The 25789-nt window shown below is 34.4% G+C and overlaps 1 protein-coding gene across 5 annotated transcripts in view; it reads right to left on the bottom strand.

The window, feature by feature from the left end:
• Positions 1 to 1897: 1897 nt before the first annotated feature.
• The window catches only part of pico (ras-associated and pleckstrin homology domains-containing protein pico), a 79325-nt gene continuing 55433 nt past the window's right edge, over positions 1898 to 25789 (bottom strand). For 3 of the 5 annotated variants that reach the window (XM_085206389.1, XM_085206390.1, XM_085206391.1), the window contains 13 exons: positions 21205 to 21300; positions 14423 to 14612; positions 14037 to 14170; positions 13767 to 13856; positions 13349 to 13583; positions 12990 to 13139; positions 12582 to 12767; positions 12174 to 12427; positions 11186 to 11278; positions 10742 to 10851; positions 10290 to 10381; positions 9144 to 9320; positions 1898 to 8292 (listed from right to left, as the gene is read on the bottom strand). In XM_085206389.1, coding sequence (XP_085062515.1) covers positions 7082 to 8292; positions 9144 to 9320; positions 10290 to 10381; positions 10742 to 10851; positions 11186 to 11278; positions 12174 to 12427; positions 12582 to 12767; positions 12990 to 13139; positions 13349 to 13583; positions 13767 to 13856; positions 14037 to 14170; positions 14423 to 14612; positions 21205 to 21300 — 3018 coding nt within the window. In that variant the 3' untranslated portion in view covers positions 1898 to 7081. Of the gene's footprint in view, positions 8293 to 9143; positions 9321 to 10289; positions 10382 to 10741; positions 10852 to 11185; positions 11279 to 12173; positions 12428 to 12581; positions 12768 to 12989; positions 13140 to 13348; positions 13584 to 13766; positions 13857 to 14036; positions 14171 to 14422; positions 14613 to 15918; positions 16537 to 21204; positions 21301 to 25789 lie in introns of those variants that run through there. The other 2 variants (XM_085206388.1, XM_085206386.1) reach the window with 2 other exon arrangements.

Raw genomic sequence — 25789 nt, 5'->3', positions numbered from 1 at the left:
AATAATTGTTACAGAAAGAATACCTTATCAGTGGTTATCATCAACAATTATCCTTTTACATAAAAAAGGGAGTAGAGAGGATATAAATAATTATAGACCAATAAGCATGATGTCAAGTTTATACAAAATCTTCTCTAAGATAATTCTAGCACGGATTACAAACGTCCTTGACGAAAATCAGCCAAAGGAGCAAGCGGGATTCCGTAGCGGATTCTCGACAATCGACCACATACATACTGTAAAGCAAATAATTGAAAAATATAGTGAATACCAAAAGTCATACTATATAGCATTCGTAGACTATAATAAGGCATTCGATTCTCTGAAACACTCGAGTATCTGGAGCGCATTGCTGAACCAAGGCGTACACAAAAAATATATACGATTGATCAAAAATATTTACAGCAATATGACGGCTAGAGTAAAAACAGAAAGATTAGGTCACAAGTTTGAAATAAGGAATGGGGTGAGACAAGGCGATCCATTATCTCCCAAACTCTTTTCGGCTACATTAGAATTAGTATTTAGAAATCTCGACTGGCGTAGCTACGGAATCTACATAAATGGGGCAATATTAAATCATCTCAGATTTGCCGATGATCTGGTATTAATCACCGACAATCCGGACCAGCTACAAGTAATGCTGAATGAGCTAGTCAAAGAAAGCAATGCAGTAGGGCTTCAAATGAACACGACAAAAACAAAATTAATGACTAATAGTAAAAAAATATCCATTGTTGTAAACAATTACACCATAGCGTATGTCGAGGAATACACGTATCTCGGCCAAATTATTTCACCAATAGCAATGATCGACAAGGAAATTACAAACCGAATACACTCTTCATGGAAAAGGTACTGGTCCTTAAAAGAAATTTTTAAAAATTCATATATACCAATAGAAGTTAAAAGACAAGCATATAATTCTTGCATACTCCCTATCATGACGTATGGGTGCCAAACATGGGCCCTTACTAATAAAAATATTCAAAAATTAAAAATATGTCAACATAACATGGAAAGAAGTATACTGTATATAAGAAAAAAAGATAAATTAACATTAAAATCCATAAGGAATAAAACTAATATAATAGACGTAACATACACAGTAAAAAAATTAAAATGGAAGTGGGCAGGACATATTATCCGGAGTGGGTTCGAGAAATGGGCTAAAGATGTCACAGAGTGGTATCCAAGGGAAGGAAAACGGAAAAGAGGACGACCGCTACGGAGATGGGAAGACGACATAAAAGCATCAGCGGGAGCAACATGGACGAGGAAAGCACACGATCGTCAAGTGTGGAAGGATCTGGGGGAGGCCTATGCTGAAAAGCAAAACAAACAATTTACCGATGTCTAGATTTTAAGTACTTTATTATATATTGTAAATATTTAAGTTTGTTAATAAAGGCTATTTCTATTCTATTCTATTCTAAGTAAATTGAACCAGCTTATATCAATTTACTTTTATGGTTAACTAGCGGCCCGCTCGCGGTTTCACCCGCGTGAACTATGTTATTATTAATTTCTGTCTCCATGACTACATCCTAGTGACGTTTATGCAAAATTTGACAATCCTAGCATTTAGTAACGAATGACAAAGACAAATGTCATTAGTAACGAAGTATCATACAAATTTTCAACCCCAAAAACCAAACCCTTAGAAGTTGAATATTGCAAATTCCCGTCTTAGCGAGCACCTACGTCCTATAAATAACTCCTATGCAAAATTTGAGATCTCAGAATTTCGTGATGAGTGAGTGACCTTTCGATTTTATATATATAGATTAGATTTTTATACTCGAGAAAATTTTGTATTCTTTAAAAATCTTTTTTTCGCCTTACAATTGTTGTAATTCTTGTACTTACATAAAACGCGTTGTAATAAAAAACAATATAATTGGCATTTTGATATATTTGAAAAAATATACAAAGAATTGTTATAGTTATGTTCACTGTACAGTTTAAACAATTAACATTCTAATAAATGCGTTACATAAAAGTGATTAATAAATCATTTTGAAAAGTAATTATAATATATAGAGTTTGGAATTAATAAGATATAATATATAGATGCCAAGACACTGTAAAACGTAACCCGTATACAAAGTGTAAGTTAAGTGTAATTCAAGTAAGCTTCTAAGACAAATATTATTATAGTATTTATATATGTACAATGGTTGGGAATAATCAGTGTAATTGATATTACTTTAATCTCTAATGAGACGCGGGACACGACATCAATAGTAATTAATAATACTTTTATTCATAAAAATTTAAGCTCACATAGACTCCAAATGAGCGATTAAACTTAAATTTTCATAAATAATTGCACATAGCTACAGTAGTACACGTAAAAGTCGTCGATTCTAAATTCTACATTATATTATACAAATACCAGTGAAAAGGTGACATTCACATAACCCTCATCGAGGCGGTGCACAGACCACAACGCCGTAACATCTGCCATTTCATCACCTGAATATGGTTAAACCACAAATTAATGTTAATTATGAGATACTCGTACATTTAAGTATGCTGTAGATGTCTCTATATTCAAGGAAAATTTACACTATCGGTTAAAAAAGATTTATGCCAGCTACTATCTATTTACCTAGAAATGTAATCTTGTTTATATTTGATAACTTAAGTTAAGGTCTGGTACTGTGTATATGAAGCATAAAGAAATATTGCTAATTTTATCGTTTATATACAGGGTGTCCCAGGAGCCAACGATAAAACGAAACCAGGTGATAGACCAAGTCGTGACAGTTATGAGAAAAATATAAAAAAAATTCTTTGTCATGTATTTTTCATATTATATTGATTTTAAAAAATATCGCAAAAACCGACACCCTGTGATGGTTTTTCACGTCCCTGGACTACAAATATTACTCTTTCTTCATTTTTTTTTCTGTAATGTAATCATGAGTAACCCTTCTGTGAATTACAGTTTAAGATTTAAACATACCTACATCAGTTTTCAATAAAATGTGGTGTTTTTGCCAAACATTAAATTCAAAATATTTACTACACCCAACTTTAACCGACTGTACTATAAAAAAAATGTACTACACTGTTTTTGCAAGTAACTTTAAAAGTTGGCGCATTTAATCTGGATTCCGAAATGGTACGACACTTGCTGGATTACTTCTTTGTTGAAGAGAGAAAAATCGAAATACACGATAATCGGGATGACGTTCAGCTTTTTGGTATATTTTCCGATACATTCTAGCTGCAGCGTTTGCGTTACATAACCATCCTCCATGAATGAAATGCATATTGGCAATGTGTCAAAGACCGACTATATCGCCTGCGAGACCCCGGACTCGAGCACTGTCCTTATAAGTCCTGGGTCCCCATCCCCTAAGTTGGAAAAGTTCAGGTACCTTGGATCCGTCATGCACGAGTCTGAAGGCATCGATCACGATCTCTATAAGACGGATAAGAGTTTGGACGGTATCCTGCGATCACATACCACACCAGTCACCTCCCTAAACTAAACACTTAGCCCAGGCAACGCTTATCCGACTTAGGGGCTGGCCCAGGACTTATAAGAACAGTGCACGAGTCCGGGCTCTCGCAGGCCATATACTCGGTCTTTGACACGTTGCCAATATGCATTTCATTCATGGAGAATGGTTATGTAACGCAAATGCTGCAGCTAGAATGTATCGGAAAAGATACCAAAAAGCTGAACGTCATCCCGATTGTCGTGTATTTCGATTTTTCTCTCTTCAACAAAGAAGTAATCCAGCAAGTGTCGTACCATTTCGGAATCCAGATTAAATGCGCCAACTTTTAAAGTTACTTGCAAAAACAGTGTAGTACATTTTTTTTATAGTACAGTCGGTTAAAGTTGGGTGTAGTAAATATTTTGAATTTAATGTTTGGGAAAAACACCACATTTTATTGAAAACTGATGCAGGTATGTTTAAATCTTAAGCTGTAATTCACAGAAGGGTTACTCATGATTACATTACAGAAAAAAAAATGAAGAAAGAGTAATATTTGTAGTCCAGGGACGTGAAAAACCATCACAGGGTGTCGGTTTTTGCGATATTTTTTAAAATCAATATAATATGAAAAATACATGACAAAGAATTTTTTTTATATTTTTCTCATAACTGTCACGACTTGGTCTATCACCTGGTTTCGTTTTATCGTTGGCTCCTGGGACACCCTGTATATACTTAATGTATCAAATAAACTGAATGTGTTTTATTAAAAAAATTAACAACTCATGCTTATTTCGTACAAGTTGTTGTAGTGTTATACAGGGTGGAATTGTCAGCACCACTTTAAATGAAACCACAATTTTAACTACTCTACAAAAGCCTAATATAATTCGGAAAAAAAAATAATTCCCAAAAATGAAAAAGTTATTTTTTCAAACAAAATAAATAATAAAATTATCGTTTTAAAATAAAACGCCATTTGTAAAGTATAACATAGGCACGCACACACTTACCTGTCAAAGCGGCAACGTCGCACACGTATGTATGCGTGACACGAAGTACAGGTACGTATAAAAATCGTGAAATGAAACCTACGTCTAAACTGTTGAGGTACCTTGATAAATTTTTTTTGCTCCGGGTTTGAAATATTTTACCCTATTTGCAGTTTCAGTAAAAGAAGCGCTGCCTCTTCCATCCTACCCATAAATGTTGAATGAAATGATGATAAATGAAACATGAGTCAAGACTGAAAAAGGCGTAATGTATTTTGGACGAAATTTTATTGTCAAAGTCTGAAAATAACTCAGTCTTAGTATTTCAAGGAATAATGGATGGATTTCTTTACGAAACTGTATTTAAGATTCTTTTTGTTTAGTTCCCACAATTTGTTCTATTCATAAGATAAAAAATGATAATGAAAACGTATGTTAAAGAGATTTTTAAATTTGTAATACGAGTCAAGTGTTTAAGAAAGCTATTTATTTTTCATTATTTTTGATTAGAACAAAATGTAGAAAGCTACTTTAAAACGTACTAAAAAAATTTCGCTTACTTTAATCAGTCTGTCTTTTCAGAATATTATAAATATTTTAGCTATAAATTAGTAACAAACAAGAGTAGACTCGGAGTATATTCGAACCACTGTTATTTTTTCCAAATAATTTATGCCTTATACATATATTCCATGTGTAGGTACTAAGACAACAAAAAAATTTTTATATGCAACGTAGTGTCGTTGGATTATTAAAATTCCTATTTCCGAATGTTTTGTTTTTTTTTTAATTAATACTATCACAACATATTTAAGTAAAATCGATCTACAACGTACCTACGTATAAATAAAAAAGTGTTTCATTATTATATTTGCAAATGTACCTACAATAATTAAAATATTCTTATTGTTATATCTTATGGGCATTAATGACTTACATATCTTTTTATAAGCCAATTAATATAGTAAACACTGCGGTATAACATTTTTAATAGTAAAACATGCCCTACATTTAAAAGACGTATAAAGATGAAGATTTTAGTAGGACGGCTTGACAGATATACGCATTATAGGATGTGTTTAAGTGGCCATACATTATGAAAAAAATGAATAGCAGAAACCCGATTAACCGGACTGATTGTTGTGCTTAAGCATTTGGATAAACATATAGCAAAATATACATTATTTTAAAATATTCAGTAATATTAGAAATGTTTCTCTTTTTTTTAGTTTTGTTTTTAATCGAATGTCACACATCTACATAACATTATAGACGTTATTGTAACGATTGGTAGTCCGGAAAATACTGAAACCGTTTAAATGAGGGCCAGATAATGGAGTCTTCACAGTATGCTTATTTAAATTTTTGCAGCTTTGCAAATATCTTGAGAAAAATGAATATAAATGTATCAAATGGAATTTCCCAAAATCACAGCCTATCCAAAATAACTACAGCACATGTCATGAAGTTGAGATCAGGTGTATTTTAATCTATATATTCTTCAATTTATCTTTTCGACCAGCGATCACGTTAAAAAATTATAAAAAATTCAAAACTTCCGTAGTCACAATCATTTTAACTAAGTTGCCATCATTAATTAAATTTTAATTATTCTAAACTGTAAACTCGCTAGTGTTTTACTGTATTATGTTATTATAAAAATATTTAAAATAAACCAAATCCGATTCATTTAAATAATAATGAGTTCGCTATACAAATCCATTTCTATATGAAAACATTTCATAACTATGGCACAAATTAGGAATATTCGTACTTTTACATAAATAGCATTCCATAAAAGAATACCATATAGGTACGATTAAGATTTTTCTGGTCTATAGAAAAAGTTACAAACATCTGTATCTTTCAAACCTCAACCTACAAATTAAACAATCCTGTCACAATTTGACAGATGACGCTTTTAACAATTGCCACGCTGCCATGTCATCGAAGGCAAACAAATGTATATGTTGTGTTGGAGCTGCACGTTCATTAAATTAGGAACATAATATATATCTAATTGCCAAAATTTCAACTAATTTAAATAAATACATTTTGCAAAGTCCACTTGTAACATTTTTTAAATTTTATTCTTTTTAAATTAGCACCATTTCGTCTACATCGCCAATTTCATTGAATTAAAAATTTAATTACATTAAAGAGTCTAAAAATTATGATATTTTTTTTGCATACACACACCTTTAAAGTTCAAATGTATTTAATTTTCAAAGGTATCCCTTGTTACAATTGGACCTGCAAAAGTTTCCTTAGAATACCACTTCATAATAGCACCGCCATACACCATCCAAGTCTCTTTCTTAGCTTAACTAACTCTCTCAAACCATTGGTCACTATATAACACATTACAAAGAACTCAGTTCCACAAAAGTGCGTAAAACAAAACTAACAGTCTACTTTTAGAGTTCCAGTCATAAAAGATCACGAGTAATTTGGCTACATCCAGAGAGCGTTTAAAATGTCACTACATTGAAACACTACGATACGCAATCGGGGGCGATACACTGCTGCTATAGCGCAATACTCTCAGCGGCAGTCGTGGCGGTCGCGATGGCGGTCGGGGCACAGCCGGCGCGCCACGCTGCACAGCGCCAGCGACAGCCCGAGCCGGCCTCAAGCGGTGGGCTGCACGGCGGGGTGCGAGCTCAGGTGCGTGGAGTCACTGCGGCGCGGCGGCGCCGGCGGCGGTCGCTTCTTGATGGGCTTGGGCTCCTCGCGGCGCGGCGGGGCCTCGCGCCCGTACACGTTCTCATAAAAGGGATCCTCCGCACCCGCGGCCCCCGATCCCGCCCCGTAGTGCTCCTGCACCCACATGGACACGCTCGTTTCCTTGTAGTCGTCCGACAGCGGGTACTCTCTGAACCCGAGCACCTCGTGCGGCGTCGTCGCGGGCTCCAGTTTGCACTTCTGAGCCACTTGCCACTTCTTCCTCATCACCCTTTGCAAGTCCTTAAGAAATTCTTTGGGTGGGTTGCTGTTTGAGTCTGCAAGTTTCTTCGGAGACGATAATCGAGTGCTTTCATTACGCTTCGGCGGCGGCGGCTTGCGAGGCGACGGGGGCGCATCTGCTAAATTAAATGAAATTTTCTTATTTTTCTTATCAGTGTTGGTCGGATGTTCGTCCGCAAAATTGACTCTCTTCATTGAGCTGGTGCGTTCTTTCGTCCGCACTTCGGGTTCCGTTGTTTTCTTTTGAATTGACGGACTGCCATTGCTAAGTTTCTTTGTTTGTAGCTCTACTAGACAAGCGCCATACGCCACGTTCTGTTGCCCATAGATGCTCTTATCGGAATGTAAAGAAGACGTTTTGGAAGCTTCCGAGCTGACGCTATCGAGAGAGGGCTGCCGTGGGAAGACTCGATTAGGATCAGAAATGCGATTGCTGTTTCTCTGTCCAGCGCGGGCGGCTTGCTCAATCTGTTGAGCCGTGAGCTGGCTGACGATGTCCTGCACACGGCCAGAGTGCGCCTCCATGGCGTGCTCGGGAGGCGGTGGCGGCAGGCTGAGCTGCGATCCCGATATATCCTCGACGGGCTCAAGCGGGGGCGGGGGCGGCAGGGAGTCCAGGCTCAACGTAGAACTGAACATTCCATCCGTGACGTCAGCCTCAGGAGGCGGCGGCAGCGGCAACTCTTCACTGACCACTTGAGTTTTATCATATATAGTGTATCCGTAAAGGGAGGAGGCGGTGTCGACGCTGCTACGGTACGGGTCCCGGGTTATGGTGCCGTAATGCGAGTAGGGTGCGGGAGGCTCCTCGTGCCGCACGGGACTGCTGGCAGAGGTTATACTGCCCGTACTGTATATTGCCGTTTCCGAACACTCTGTAAATTATAAACGGAAAATAAAATTATAAAGAACGCATATACATGAATGTGTATAAAATCTTTATACAATTGAATATTCAATTAGTGCTCTCTTTTGTGAAATGTAATAAAAGCCGAATGAGTATGAGAATTAAAAAAATTAGAGACATTCGAAATACAATAACATAAATAAGTATATATTTTATGATTGTACCCGTATATAAGTGTATCACTCCAAATTCATACTTTTAAACTTCAAATTCGTAATATTACATTTTATATTAATCTAAGTAACAAAAAAATAATTTTCATTTGATATTAAAACATTTACTACCATATTGAAAAATGTAAGAATTGTCTAAATTATTTACACAAACATAAGAGAAGTTAAGTATTTTTTAACCGACTTCTGTAAAAGATGGAGGCTATAAATTCAAGTGCATTTTTTTTATGTTTATATTTGTATGTTTATACGTTAAAATTACTTAAGAGTTATTACTATACTATACTATTTTTTACTATACTATATTATTTTTTTTTTACATCAAAGAAACCAGCAACTGCCTTATCTGGGCATTAAACTGGTGGTCAAGAACTTACAGATATTGGTAGTATACGCCCATTGGCATAAACACATAATGTAACGGTCTCCTGAGAGATCCTATTTTATGATGGCAGAAGATCCTGTGGGGTCCTCCTTTTAAGTCTTTTAAATGAGCTATCTGAAATCATTAATTTGCAGGCTAGCACGTACGTAAGACTTATTAAATTTTCGTGCGCCGAAAGTTTGAATAAGGAGTGAAAAACCTATAAATAATTTATGATTACATTTTATAACGAATCAAAGATATAATAATATATTTTAATACCTGTAGTAGTGGAATGGTGTCTTTTGAGCGTGGAGTCGTCCCGCCTTGTCCGTCGCGTGAGGGTACCCGAGTCTCCGGTGTCTGTATCTCCTTCGTTCTCTACCATCTCCTTTAGCTGGCGAGTCATCCAAGTCAATGGAATGTTTGGTTTCATTGAAGGCTTGCGTTTGATTGTACCTGTAGATTACTTGGCTGTTAATTAACTCTCAATGCATATACAATATATAAATATATATTGTGCGCGCAGCTTCGCCTTCTTATTTGCACCTTTAGTGGTGAATTCTAATATACCACGAAACACGTGTTCAATGAAATATTTTTGAGTCTGAATTTCAAATGTTATGAAAATTGGTCCCGATTTTTTTCCATACGAACTTTTACACACTATTTCATCCCTTTAGGCTTAAACTTTTACAAAATCCCTTCTTAATGGATGTCTAGATTACGAAATTATCTGTTCAAATTTCACGATTCTATCACCAGCGGTTACAGCTGAGCGTGCGGTCTTACCTCGGTCAGTGGGAATATCTTTTATATATATAGATTACTAGCGGCCCGCCCGCGGCTTCGCCTGCGTGAACTACGTTATTATTAATTTCTGTCTCCATGAGTACCTACGTCCTATAAGTGACGTCCATGCAAAATTTGAGACTTCTAACATTTGTAGTAACGAAGGTTCATACAAACTTTCAACCCCAAAAACAACCCCTTAGAAGTCGAATATTGCAAATTCCCGTCTTAGCGAGCACCTACGTCCTATAAGTAACTCCTATGCAAAATTTGAGATTCAAAGCACATGTAGTTTCTGAGATTTCGTGATGAGTGAGTGACCTTTCGATTTTATATATATAGATTAAATCTGTTCAGTTCAATTAAACTAAGTTATTGTTATTTCATAGTAAACACAAAAATATCTTATTATAATATGGGCAGGAGGAAGTTAATATTAATACACTCCGTTCCCCACGCACTGCCAATTTTTTCGGCGTAACTCTACGCCTTTGTCTCCTTGCCGGAGCGAGGAAATTAATGTATTTCATCCTCTTGACTGCTGTCCCTAGTTTATTAACAAAACGCTGCTAGACCACATTCTTCTTCTTCAGTATTTTGTTTCTCATATTTTATTAATAAAATAATTTTACGAACCCATAGGAAATTCGCAATCGAAGGCACTCTCCGACGCGGTACCGCCATCTGATAGGCAACCACTGGAACTAGACGACGACGCGCGGGAATGTCTAATATAAAATTCAATATTTAAATAAAAAAAATAATAAATAATTATACATATTTTTTTGTAAGTCAGTAAATATAGGCACTAAATTAAATATAGCAAAAAAAAAACAAAAAAATAAGATTTAGCAATCGTGCACAAAATTCGCATTTGCAATTACTTAGGTTGTAATTTGAAATTATGAACAATAAACGATCGCTGCAAAGCACTTATATATAATACAATTAATTATATATAATAATATTAATAATAGCTAAGATCTATATAAACAATAAAGATTAAATATTTAATATAATATACATTTAATGTATCAAAATGTTAATCAAAATAATAAATATACCTAACATATCATATAAGTACCAACCTGCCGCTACTGATATCAGAGTTGGCGACACTAGCATTGCTGGAGGCCGGCGCGGGGTTGTTGACCTCTACTGGCGCCGCGCCATTAGTCTTCGTCGGGATCGATGTTATCTGCAACAATATTGTTTATTTTATTTAACTTATACATAATTTATAAAAAATCCACAAAAATATCTATCTTTTAACAAATATAGATATTATACAATTTTTTTTATTTCTCAAAATAATCAAAACAAATTAATCTTGAATAAGGAATAATATCGTTAGTTTTTATTATCTACATTACTATGTAAATCTATATTAAGATATTAGAAACAAGATATATAATACATAAAATTTTAAGATGCTAAATAAAATAGACAAGACTATTATTATACAAAAAAAAAACAAAATGCTTAAGATTGTTTATATAGGTATAGTAATGGAAGTAAAAGTGTCTACTTACGGAACAAGAGCGCGCGTGGGCCAAATGATCTAGATCTTCTTGCGTGAGCTCTTCGACTAGCGAACGGTAATTCTCCAAAAGTTGTCTGCCGTGCTGTGAATTCACAATTGTATGGGTTACGATATCCATATTTATATAAGATATTAAAAACAAATACAAAAACAAAAGAAGGCTTGGTAATTCCATTTCACAAAAAAATATTAAATCACATTTTTTATAAATAAACAAGCTTGAAAAGTGATTGCTTTCATCATACGAACCAAGGTATTAGGTATTTAAAAAAAATGTTTTTTAGCTATACGAGCAGAGGAAGCCTGAATTCTGGAGCCATTACATGTTTAATGGCAAAACTCAACGCCGCGTTTGCCTCGTTACCAGAGCAAAGCAATGAAAATATAAATCAAATCAGCTTCACGCTGTATCCCGCACACAGCATGGTAGGCAGAGGGAACCTAGTGTTAAGACACTCCGTTCCCCACTTTCCATTGGATTCTGGAGGCTTTAATAAATATTTCACTTCCTGGAGTGGGGATCGAACTCACAACCAGTCGCGTTTACAGTCACACCCTTGTGCTGCTGCTGCATCAAGACGGCTTCAAAATATGAAACTATTAATAATTTTAAAAAGAATGTGTTTGTTATAATCTGTTTATGTATTTGTTGATGTTTTATATATCTAATACCTACTATAAAAAAAAATATCACATGGATAATGACGACGACGTAATAAGTTACCTAGTTATAAAAACGTTCGGAAATTTCGCGATTACGCGAAGTTTGATATCTTTGATTAAGCTGGTATTCTTAAAAATTGCGATATGATGTTTCAACCAGTTGCTAAAAAAGCTGATTGTATGCATGCATATTTACTGAATATCTACTTTTTCAGTAGCACAGCAAAATGTCCATTAATTTAAATACAGGAGTTTTATATAAAAAAGTGTCGAGATTTTCATAATTAATTTAAAAGTTACAAAGGAAATCTCACCTTTGCTATCCGCATAGCAGTGACCCATCTCTCGAGTGTGCTCTGGTCGTCCGCACAAAGAAACTTGATGAACTTGACACTCTTCGGCTGCTGGAGCCGCGGGTGCTTAATAGCAAAACAATAATCTGTGGGCGATTTATATTTCTTCTTCCAATTAACTCCTAAATATACTTCGTTCGTGTCGAACGTCGCGAGACACACCAACTCCTTCAAGGTCTTCACTTTATCTTTGTCCTTCGGTAAATAGTATAGTCCTAATAGATAAATAGAAAATGTAGTTGTGTTAAAAAGTAGAAAAATTCGCTTGCTCGACTTATTTTAGAGGTGTGGCCACACAATTCGCGTAGCGTTACTGTTTTTAAATTTTTAAACAAATATCAATTCCGATATTAATTTTTAATTACTAACCTGAAGGGCGAAGCACGAAATAATATTTCTTCCATCCCTTTTTGGCATCACTCTTCAAGTAGAGAGGGCCCTCCATTGGTGGTACGGGGTGACCGGAAACAGACGGTGCACTCGAAGCTCCACTTTGACCAAAAAAATCTTCTATTATCACATGGCGTGAATGTTCATCTTGTTCACTCGACCAACCTAGCATTATTAAAAACATACTTTATTATTAACACTAAATATTTGAATAAATTAATTTAATTTATTTCACACATAATAAAGATTGATGGTCATGGGCGTAGTTAATGGGGGGAACCTGGCAGTTAAGTAAACCCAGATTTTTTGGTAACAAAAATTAAATTATTTTTTACTTTAATATTGTCCTTTACGCCGTTACAGCTAGACATAGCTTGTATAGCTTACCTCTATCATCTTCAGTGAGAAGGAATTTCTCAGGTGTTTGGAATAATGACATCTTATCAGTTCTCTCAGCAAATAAAATCTTATTCTTCGATTCCCGCGTCCACAGCATTAAATTGTCGACAAGCATTTCGTGGTCTTCATACACTCGTTCTAAATTTTATACAATAATGTGTAATGCAAAATAATATGTAATGTAAATTAAGAAAAATAGTAATATATTTATTAATTTAAGGCCGAACAATATTTATTAATTGCTTAATAAGTTATTAATTATTAAAATTGATATTCATAATTATATATATATTAGAATTATAATTATATAGAAATAATTAAGAGCACAGATAAAATAAATATCTTACCCATATAAAGATCGGGCAGGTGTTCGACTATGGCCCACTTAGGCTCCATTGTAACATGGTTCTTATCTGCCAGCAGTCTTGCTACATATCCGCACGTCATCTTTTCATCGACAAGTAAGCTTTTAGAAGAGCCATCCATCGAGAATGCTTTAATAAATAATTTCTTTACATTTGCTTCCCTCATTCGTTCGAGGGCGAGCTTAATTTTGTCCGCTTTCTGTTGAAAAACTGCATCCTGTGAATGTATATATGACATCTAAACTAACTAAACAAAAAAGCAGGGAACATAACCAAAATCACAAAAACATAGAAAACAGTTAGTCATCATTATGTTTAAATATATATAAAAAGATACTATAAAAACAATTTATAAATGCAAATTATAAATTATATCTATATAGAAGAAAAATAACATTACCTTCTGATTTGGAAGTAAACTAAGCTTAATTGCTTTACATTTAGAACTTGCACTACTTGAAGCCGATGATTCACTAGACAGCATGGACACCTAAAAATATAAAATTTATGAGTAAACTTATAATAAAATAATAAAAAAAAATTTACAAGCTTAATTTTTTTAGGTTCATGCTGAATCCTAAATACGGGTAAGCAGCTGCTTAGACGTCGCGTGTAGAATAGCGGAACTGAACGCCGTGTATTTATTGTTATTTAAAAAGTGTATAATTACAGTATCGCTAAAAGCAGAATCGTTGTCAGGCGAATCTGTTCGTGTTATAGTAGAGGCTCCATCGTTGCACTCTTTGTTCTCTGGCCTTTGTGCAGTTTCACCTTCACTTTTTTCTTTGGATTGGGAAGAATAATCTATAAATATAAATAATAAATATTAAATTGAGTGGATGAAACTGACATTTTTTTGTATAACTTTTATATAATTAATATTAATAAAATTCCATTATCTTTGAAATATTTAGCCTAAATGTATTTAAATTTATAATTTAAAAAGTACGAGTATGTATATTGTATGTACTCACAGTAAAATTATGTATAAATAATCTTGATATAATATATTTTATTCACTTCATTCAATATGTGAATTGAGAAAGTGAAACTTACCTGAAGAAACTCTTGAGATTTCTTCATCATATTCAGAGTCAAGGGCACAAAGTTCCCCAAGAATCGCGTCCAAGTCAGCATCTTGGGTCTCCTCTAGATTCGCCATCGAGAACCTGTATGAGTCTATACGAGGCGCCACGATCTCCAGCGGTCGCAGTGCAGTGGCCACTTCGCTTGTCGCGCTTAACCCCTAAAAAGGAAATATTTGTTTCTTGATAAACTACTAAATACTAACATAGTCGCTTAGTTACTTTAGTTGATAAATTTAGGCAATGATGCCCAGTTTTAATTTAATACATGCTAAAATTCGGTAATTATATATTTAATTACGAAATTAAGGGTTATTTCTATAATATATTTTTAAGATTATTACTACGGAGTTACGCAAAAGTTCGTTATATTGTATGTAGGTTGGTATTGAACTTTAGCGGTTGCAACAAGACGTACTGCATTGCGTTTTAAAAAAAACAAATTACTTTACGTACGCACGATATTAATAGAGATATTGGAGATGTATGGAATATTTGAAGTATATTAAACGAAATTATTTAATATTGTAATTAAAAAGTATATTGATGTATATTTAAAAATATATATTTTTTTTCATTTTGAAAGATTACAATTTATTATAAAGTTATAGCTAGAAATCTTTTTCACGTTTCACGCTGTATCCCGCATATAGAAAATTAGGCAGAGCGAATTTAGTGATAAGGCACTCCGCTTAAGTTAAGAAGAGGTATTGCGTGTCGGGTGGAGGAAGTCAAGGCTGCGTTATATCATGATACCAGAGGGAAGAAAAAAAAATTAAATATTTCATCTCACGATTGAGAATCGAACCCACAATACTTATGCTTATTTATTTTATATAAAATTTGCACCGTCAGCAGCTTAAGAACGCTTTGTGCGCATCAATTAGTAAATTAAGCCATGGCATCCATATTCCATTTTCCTGACAAAATATTATACGTTTGTGCTAGCTTTCACATGCTGATTCGTATTTGTATTGAGTATGTTAAACTAAGACGGCTCCTAAATTTGTACGCAGGAATTTAAGTACTAGTAGATCCTTTACGAGTATGCACGTATATATATCAAAACCCTTCAAACGCCGAATTAATTATACACGAACTTAAAAGTCACCATCAAAAAACATGGGACGGTAACTCATTGTCTCTAGAACAATGAACTCTTTAACTTTGTTTGATAATGCATAAAGTTTTATTCTAATTATGGGATACCGAGGTGTTTATAATATTACATTTACTTATAGAAACTTATATAAAAAAATAACAAAAAGATTAACAGACATTCCTAATTTACATTATCTACTTATATAACAGATTCATGAGACTCCAGGCGTCGATCTGACCTAATTCGTCCTTAAATAAACTTATTTAGCTTTCACTAGAAGCTTTAACTTAAACGGTACGCGCCCGCATATCTGTGGGCACGAGCATAACTCACACATAGTAGTTGGTATCAGTTGGCTTACGTACCGTGGCGTGCATAGCAAGACTTTGTTCAATGGATTTATGTTCCACAGGAGAGTTGCTGTTACTTTTCGATTTTGTAGCCAAGCGGAAGCTTCTGTTGAGGGTGGAGAGGAACCCTCCGCGATGCCACTTGGACTGTTCACTTAGCTGCACTTCCATCATTCTTCGCCCGCTCACATCGCTCCGCAGTGACTCACCGACCACTACTCGCACCGATAAATTATAAAGGCTGGCGTTAAAGCTTCACACAAGTCCGTTATCCGCAAGCATATCTATTATCTGTCAATAGGCGACCATGTTCTACGGAAGTAGTCACTTTGCAAGTTAGCGTCCGGAGCTTGGCAACGTAATCTTGAGTTTGTTAGCACGCGATTTATTTGATTCCAGCGCTCCGCGGCCCCAGTCGGGTCGGAGTCTGCGCCGTCGGTTCGTGAGTATAGCGTAACACACGCCGGACCTCGCCCATTCACTAAGCAATTGAACACATTTTCAAAATTTAGTCACAACTTTAAATATAACAGAACAAAGGGGACGCGCCGATATTACAAAACGCTTGCAGCGGACGCAATCTCGAGCTCAACTAGAGTAAACTAAAGTTGCATTACAAAACGAGCGCCAAGCGGCAGGGACGGGTTACGGGGGTTAGTCGGCGGGGGGAGGGGGAGGTGGACCGGCGCTGGTGTCCGCCTGTCCGCAGTCCGCACTCCGCGTACGACTGCCGAAGTGCCGAGTCCGGAGTCGACTTGCCAAGAGCCACGGCCCGCGACGGTTAGATGCTAATAAGAATAACGCTGTATGATAAGGAATAAGGAGGAGGACTGGTGGCGACTGGCGAGGCGGCGGCGGTGTGCGCGGCGCGGGTGCCTCGCCCCCGCGTTTGGCGCACCCAAATGACACTTAAACAATTTGGGGTGGAAATCGGGACTCGGGGGACATTGAGTTACGCATTGCGTTGTTTAACATGAGAATGTTGGCACTTGGCAATCATAAGGGCCTCTCCATTGCTCGTTTTAGATATTCATATCGTTATTTAATTCACATTTGGTATTAATTTTTACCTAAGTGTGTAATTATACTGAATACATCTGATTACCATAGGTCTACTACAGTCTACAATGTTGACTCTACATAATTTATGTAACTAATATTGTTACAAAACTAATCGAAATTGTCTTATTTTTCTTGAAATAAAAAAAAAAATATGTGACTGATTCCACTAAACTGCATTTTTACATTTATCGAAAGATGTCGATAACAATTATTTTTATCTAAGATAGTGTCATTAGTAATACATATTAAAAAAAGATTTCCTTTATTTTCAGTTCATCAAAAAAGTGTTACCAAAAAATGGTACCATTACCCTACATAACATTTTATCACGTTTGCTGGCGACGGCTGGCGACGACTCTACTTTTCCCAAATGCTTCATGAAGTCCATGTCTTATAAATTAATAGTATTATTTATGTATAAATTAATAAATGGTTATTGATATCTTCAACAAAATATAATGCAAAGTTTCTTAAATCTTTTTTATTATTTTCTACTTTACCGTTATACCGTATACTCATTTTAAGTACTTGATTTATAATAGTAAGTTACAACGAATTGTATAAGAAAGTCACTAGACAATACAAACTTGTTAGAACTTCTTCTTCTTTTGTTTTGCTTCAAGAACTCACGAATGTTTCTTGATCAGTAAGTAGAATATAATTATTTCTGAATTTATTATAGAATTATTGTTACATACATACATAGCTTCACGCTTTATCCCTAGCGGGGTAGTCAGAGAGAACGGAGCGCCAAACGCTACGGTCTCTACATACTTTCCTCCAGTATTTTTGATACTGTGTTCTTGAAGGTCCACCGAGGCCTCTGCCTATCCTGCTATGTGCGTGAATAATAAAAAATTATCTTAGCTTTATACTTATATGTATACGCATATGCACAAGATGTTTACGGCGCCGTTATCATTTCCTTCGCTGGCCAGAACATTCCATGGCGCATTCCTTCTGTTTATGCTGCTGTAAATGATGCATTATTAACACCATTTACTTTTCTTTTAATATCTTTATTCTTTATTTACATCAATAAAAGAGTTATGTTCTTTAAAAAATCTAGAATAAGTAATAGTCTGATCTCTATGTAACAATTATTATAGTCGAGATATTTACAGTCAGCTTCACGCTGTAACCCTGTCACAGCAGGGTAGGCAGAGGGAACATCATGTTAAGACACTCCGTTCCCCATTTTCCGCCTACTTCTAGAGACATTACGTGTTCAGTGGCGGAACACAACGCCGCGCCGCACTTTTGCCTCATTTACAGTGATTTAATTATATTATGCAATAATTTATTCTACTATAAAAGCTTCGGGACGATCTGTTTATATTTTATAGTAGTTCCGGCTTGATATGCATGCATGTATCGAGCAAAAAATGGGCAAAAATGAAGGACAGGTGGCTATTGCGTACACCTGCCGTACAAATCGTACCCGACAGATGGTACCGTGCCTATGCCTGGGTAGGCTTAATTTATTTGATTTTATCCAAATGTTTGAATAAACTTCTTAAATGAATATTATTTGTTTATTTTAAAATAATATATTTTAAAGTCAGTCAGAGGCCAGTCGTGGCGCAGGGGCACAAAGTGTGACTGTTAAATCGATTGGTTGTAGGTTCGATTCCCACTCGAGGAGATGAAATATTTATTTAAATTTATATTTCCATTTCTTCGCTCTAGAGTCGAGGTAAAGCGCGGCACAGAGTACTTAATGCCGCCAGAATTCGGCAGAAAGTGGGGTACTTATTGTCTTTACACTGGGTTCCCTCTACCTATTGTGTGCGGGATACTGCGTGAAGCTGATTATTTTTTATAGAAAATTATATTATTATAAAATAGGGAAATTATTTACCGTAAAAAGCTAAAGTACATATTTGGCGTAAGTTAGTATTAAAAATCATGTTACAATAGTAGGTACACTTATTTACGGAAATCCGATCTGGAAAGTGGGGAACAGAATAAAATTATTTACTAAGATTCACTTTTGTTTACTAGTTTACCGTAATCAACTCCTAATAAGCCAACCAATTACACTTAGACAAGAAAAGCAAAATTTTAAACAAACAATTCCATTTTTAACAAGTTTAAATTAAATTTATGGTTTATTTTCACGGTAGCGTGAAAAGAAATAAGCAATACAAAATAAATAATAACCGCATAGCACTCAGCTGTTTCACAAAGGTTAAACTTGCAGATTTTAAACGTCATTTTAAATGTAATTGCTATACTTATTTCCGATCAGGTAGACGTAGAGTGTACGGTAGCGGAGCAGATGCGCCGCCAGCTGCACATGGCAGGGCCAAGATTCATAAATATCCAAGCATCTGGCTTAATAACTAACAATCTTATACTAAACTTGTTTTTATTTCTTAACGTGTTATAAAAATATGTTCATTTCGTATTATATATTTGTACTTTAATCCACCTGTTTAATTTCTTTAATATTTATTATCAATTGTAACGTTGATTTTGGTTGGTTAATGTGTAACTCTTGTTTATACATTTTTTATGTTATACACCTAATTATTATAAACCTACTTACAGCACGTGATCGAAATTTCTCTAAAAGCTTTACTTCTCAGAGTCCAAGCTCTCTTCTCTCTCTAATTTTTTTTTTATATGGAAGTATAAAGTCAACTGAACTTAACCTAGCTTAACTTTTCATTTTTATAAATTATTTTAAAAGTAAGTTATTTAAGAGTACAATTATAACCCATATTATATTTAACGAGCCGTGATGTTCCACTGTGGCGACGGGACGATCGCGTGTCTGTATTATTAAATGAGAACTAAATCAGCAGATGTTTGTCAAATAGAGTGAGCGAAACAAATGTATTTATTATTATGTATTTATGTAAATACATACGTATATTTATTTAGGTCAAGTTGTATTTTTTGTAATACAATATAATATGTAAGTATATTTCTTAAAAGTAGGTTGAAGTGTTTTAACACTAGGTTTTCAGGTTCGACCTGCATACCCGGCTATGTGCGTGAAGCTAATATTAAATTATATACACCTATAGCTTTTACTTAAGTTATGATAGAAAAATGATTAAAAAAGTTGGCCTACTGTTTCAGGACAAAAAAAATCATTTATTGTTTCACTCGTAGGTAGATATATGTCCAGCCAAGCCTCTACTATATTACTCGTAAAAATGAGGTCAATCTAATATATTGTAACACGCATTACAGTCATCGTAGTCGTGCCACAGCTTGGCCTAATTAATTCAATTTTGCATAAGCAAAATTTTTTTATATGAATATACATAAAGTTCAACAATACCAACAAAAATATATGCTTACGAGACGAAAATATAAATTCAATGAGCAAGTCTCAATTAAATGTATGTTTTTGTTTATTATTAGTGTTCGACCGAAACAAGGGTTTCAGCGGAAAGCGAACCTTCTGCTTTGGTCTTAGTTTCGGCCGAAACTGAATCTGAAACTATAAATAATAATTAAATATAAACTGAAACAGTCGATAGAGGTGGTTATTACCAAATATTGCTACTCTATATTGCGTGAACCGAAAAAAATTATAAAAATATCCTTTAAAAATAAAAGTTTTCTTTAAAAATAAAAGATATGTAATTAAATACATAAACTTTGAGTCTGTATCGTGTACCGTATGAAATAAATGATATACGGCTCTTTTATTAATATTTGTAATAAATAACTTTTGTTGCAAAAAGATTAAAATTGACCACGCTTCTACCCCTCCCATCTCCGAAATTATAGAGGCCAGCCTATAAAAAGAAATGTTTTCGTTACTACAAGCAAATCAAATTTAAACTTTCCTCGGGACGTAGATACTGAACTACGAAGACCTATCCACGCAAGATGACCTGGCCTCGAATGTATATATATATATATATATATATACAATTATACACACATATATATATATATATATATATATATATATATATTTGTATATTGTTAATGAATAACAACCATAACGCATTAACCACAAATCTTGTAAAGTGTTCTCTGCAAATCATGTTGAGGGACATATGCGCACGCGCACCTGCTGTGCCGCCGCCGGCTGCATCCACACGTGCACAGGCATCAATCTTTGACGACTGTTTTTGTATTAACGTTATATTAGTTCCTTTTTTTTTGTTTATTTTTATTTCCGTTTGATATATAATGTGTATAATATTTACTTTTTAGTAGTATATAGTTTTATACTTTCCTTTTTATTTGAAAAATAATAGCAAAACATACCGCAGTAAGAACGGTGAGTTCGCCGAGCCATTCATTAAGTAAAGCCTCTGGGTCGTCAGCGGCGGCGCCAGCGCCGGTGTCCTCCACCAACGCCATCTACAAAAAGCATTTTTTTAGTAATACAATTATAGTCTTTTTTTCAAAAAAATATAATAGAATAACATTATATTTACAATTATTACTTAAAAATATAAAAGTTGCTTAAATATTTTAGACTTAACTAAAAGTTGAACGTTTAGAAACTGTCTGGTATAACATAGTATTAATAATAAATAATACGTGTTCAAATGATATTATCTGCAATAACAAATCTCACGTGTGGGGGCGAGGCTCACGTTTGCAATAAAAAAGTGGGGGTTACTTTTACGTTTCACACTACCGTTATAATGGCTGCTAGTTGAATTGCCTATAATGAAAAAATCAAGACGAATTTTGAATAACCACGTGCCAAATAACATGTACAGCTGGCCCTGTCAACACTGTATTTTAAGTGCAAGCGAATATATATCTTATCACCTTTCGAAGGTTATTGAATTGAAAACTATGGTTTAGTGTATCATATCATAATATATCATTAAAAGAAAGTGACTTAGTATTTGTTATTTATTGTTAATTGAAATAAGATTTTAAACTAATTATAAATTGAACACGGCATGTAAATAAAGACAAGCAAGTATAATTAATATTTTGGAACTACTACCACTATTCACCATACTATTTCGAAATATCTTATTTCATCGACAAACGTGCCCAAAATTACTGCATTCTTCATGTAGGCGTACTTCTTAAGTTCTTATTGTTATCCTGATACGAGAACATATAGTACATGCCAGTGTAACATGATGGAGATTATGTGAGACTCATGCTTCTGTATCCTACTCCCTAAAAACCCACGGACCACCCACGCCCCCCACTGCATCATTCGAAGCCGCGGACATACTTTCAATTCCAAGCATAACTTTGAATTATGCGTATTTCGCTAAGCTTTTCTTCTGTTTTAAGTTCTCATTATTACTAAAGACGCCTATCCTGGCGCGCTCTACCAGACAGGGCGCAGTCGATATGTGCCTTACAAAACACTATAGCATGTTAAAGTTCAATATAACGTTTATTAATCAATTTAAACATTCCAAATATAATATAAATATAATGAAATATATTAAAATATAATTATTTCTCATGTTATTTAAACATGAAATGGAATTTTACTTTGATATACATTTTAATCCCTATTTTAATTTCACGTTCATACTAATAGTCTCCTGAATTTCATCATTACTGAGTGATTTTCGTTTCCATTTTATTTATATAAATAAGTTCATTTTGAAATAGGTTGATGCCGTTAGGTACGATGGCAATTGTCGTTGCAACTTAATTTGTCCTGCAGCCGTTCCTTGGCAGCCAAATATTATTTTAATATAAAGTAACATAAATATATTTGATAATATGAAAGATCGAGAAGCTGTGCGGGTTGACTAAACAATTTCATATTACTTAGTATCAGACAGTGCTGCTGCTACAATGATAGAGGAATCAATACATTGTTAAATCTATATATAATACTAGCGGCCCGCTCGCGGCTTCGCCTGCGTGATCTACGTTATTATTAATTTCTGTCTCCATGAGTACCTACGTCCTATAAGTGACGTCCATGCAAACTTTGAGACTCTTAGCATTTGTAGTAACGAAGTTTTATACAAACTTTTAATCCCAAAAACAACCCCTTAGAAGTCGAATATTGCAAATTCCCGTCTTAGCGAGCACCTACGTCCTATAAATAACTCCTATGTAAAATTTGAGATTCCCAGCACATGTAGTTTCTGAGATTTCGTGATGAGTGAGTGACCTTTCGATTTTATATATATAGATGTACTAGTGGGCCCGGACGCGGCTACGCCCGCGAAAATATAAGCCTAAATAACTAAAATAAGTTAAAAAATAATAATAAGTGGAGATTTATTATTAGAAAAAATATCTGAGTAACCGAAATGAACAAACAAAAGAAGTAAAAGTACCTAAAGTGTGCCGTGCGCGCGTCCTAAACATTTTTCTATATTAAATAATTATTAATTTTTGCGAACAATATTAAATAAAATCCCAAATTATTTAAATTACGATATTTTAAGTGTCTAACATCGGTATGGATAACCAAACTGAGATAAATTAATTATAAGCAGCAAATAATTACATAAAAAATAATAGTAATTCGAAAATATATAAAAAATTATTTATTTTATTTCAGTCATCTGCCCGTTCGCGTCGGTCATACTATACCACTCGTAAGCTAGGTCATTTGGAATCAGTGACATCCTATTTATTAGAATGTTATACAGTAAACTATAATTTCAATCTAGTTGAAATGCTAAAAGTGACCATTATATTTATTTTCATAAGGATGAATATCAAATTATAGAAATCATCTAATTTTTGTTAATGTATACAAATCTATATCAGCGCGCGCCATGTATGCATTAAGCAAACTCACTTTGGGTGACGTTTTCTTAAAACAACAAACTTTGCAAGCCGTTGCTTAGCAACGCGTAGCGACGATTGTTATTAACATGGCGGAATAAATTCCTTGTCAAATTAATTATTTTAATATATTGGTATATATCGAAAATATTACAAATATGAGAAAAAAAATATCCTATGTTCATCCCGGGACCCTCAAGTATCTCTATATGAGTATTTTATCACAATTTAATTAGCGGTTTGGCCCTGATTGCGTAAAGGACAGACAGACAGACAGACAGACAGACAGAGTTACTTTCGAATTTATAATATAGGTATGGATACCGTTGAAACAGTAAGGTTTGGTGACGTTATTATAAAAAAAAAAGTCCTAAATTTACCAATTAAAAGAGTTATACTCGTATTTAATAGACACAATATTAACGTTAAATAATAACACTGTAAAAATAAATGTGTGTATTTTAATATAGGTTGTAATTAAGCATATGAGCCAGGCCAATCAACGCCACCAGTAACATGCGGGCGGATATTTTTAAATGAAAGACACACATTTGACAGCCCATTAATTTATATAACAGTCAGTAGATTGTTATATTTTTGAAGTATAGAAAATGTAAACTTGGATCTAAAATCCAACAAACGATCGAACAGTTTTAAAATGCCGTTTTAATTCATAGATATGTAAGTTAGGAATGAAAACGGCATCTCAAGATCGATCTCAGACTTGAGAGCGGTTTATAAATACGAGTTCTAGATTGCCATTAGAGGGAGGGAAGCTTTTGCATTGTTTACCAGTAATGGCGTCGATTCAATCGAAGCATCTCAATTGATTCCAACTCGGCGTTTACTGATAATCACTTTTGAAGTTGTCTGAGGGATGCAATTTATTTATCGGCACAAGTAAGCTGATTCCAGAATATCCCACGATTTATCTCGGCGGTAACACCAATATTTACTAAAGTTCATTCAACTTAAGCAGTGGCGAATTTTCATTTTAATATATGGCCTATTACGAGTAGGTATTTATGTATCGTGCGGCCTCTATATATCGAAATACTGGGCTAGTGATTTTACTCTCTTATAAATGTGCACTTATTATAACTATGTGTAGATATACTTTTTACTTTAATATCTACAATTTTACGCAACCTTCTTCTTTAAATTTCTTATCATTTCGATTATTTCTAATGAATACTAAAACCGCAAGTATAATGCGAGCAATGCTTTTTCCTGGTCTGATATATATTAAAAAAAAAACACTATTAAAAATATAGGACAATAAAGTAATTTAAAAGTGCTTGAAAAGGTGTATTATAGAGGAATAAATAATAATTTGATCTTAAACAGAGCTCATTTGGCTCAGATAAAAGAAAGGTACATATTTATAAAAAAATAAATAAATCAGCTTCACAGCATAGTAAGCAGAGGGTAACTTAACTAGTGTTAAGACACTCCGTACTCCACTTTCCGCCGAATTCTGGATGCAGAGAACGGAGCTCAACGCCGCACTTTACCTCGACACCAGAGCGAAGAAATGGAAATATAAATTTAAATAAATATTTCAATTCCTCTAGTGGGGATTGAACCCACAACCAGTCTGCGCCACAGCCGGCCTTTTGTTTATTACATCAAAGTAAGTGTTCGGTCTCACTACAAAAATAATCATCGATAATTGGATCTGCACTTCGAAAAAACGTCTCTTCTCCTTTCTACCGAAGGTTTTCTGGTGAAGAAACGGTAAAGCATCTTAAATTTTATTCATAACGAATGCAGTACGAGGCGACAAGAGAAAAAATTGATGTAAACAATATTCTGTTTTTACAAGAACAAGCATTACAATCAGTTGCTACAAACAGTTGTCTCTTTGAAGTTTCATGTTGCAAAATAATGTGATGATATAGTGCACGTAGACATAGACATTGTAGATAATCAGTTAGGAATTCTGGCGTTTATTCTAGATATTATTATATCTATCTCAAAGGTATTCGTAAATTATAATTTGATTTAGGTCCATTTATTTTTACAGTGTCACTTCTACAATTATTTCTAGAGACGTTGCTTAGTCATAGAGTTCAACACCCCACTTTATCATATTAGTATGAAAAATGAAAAT

The sequence above is a fragment of the Heliconius melpomene genome, chromosome 21, assembly GCF_056956725.1.
Source record: "Heliconius melpomene rosina isolate 202511_hmr_F chromosome 21, ASM5695672v1, whole genome shotgun sequence".
NCBI lineage: Eukaryota > Metazoa > Arthropoda > Insecta > Lepidoptera > Nymphalidae > Heliconius > Heliconius melpomene.
Note: the sequence above shows the minus strand (reverse complement) of the source record. Positions and strands in the feature narration are given on the sequence as shown.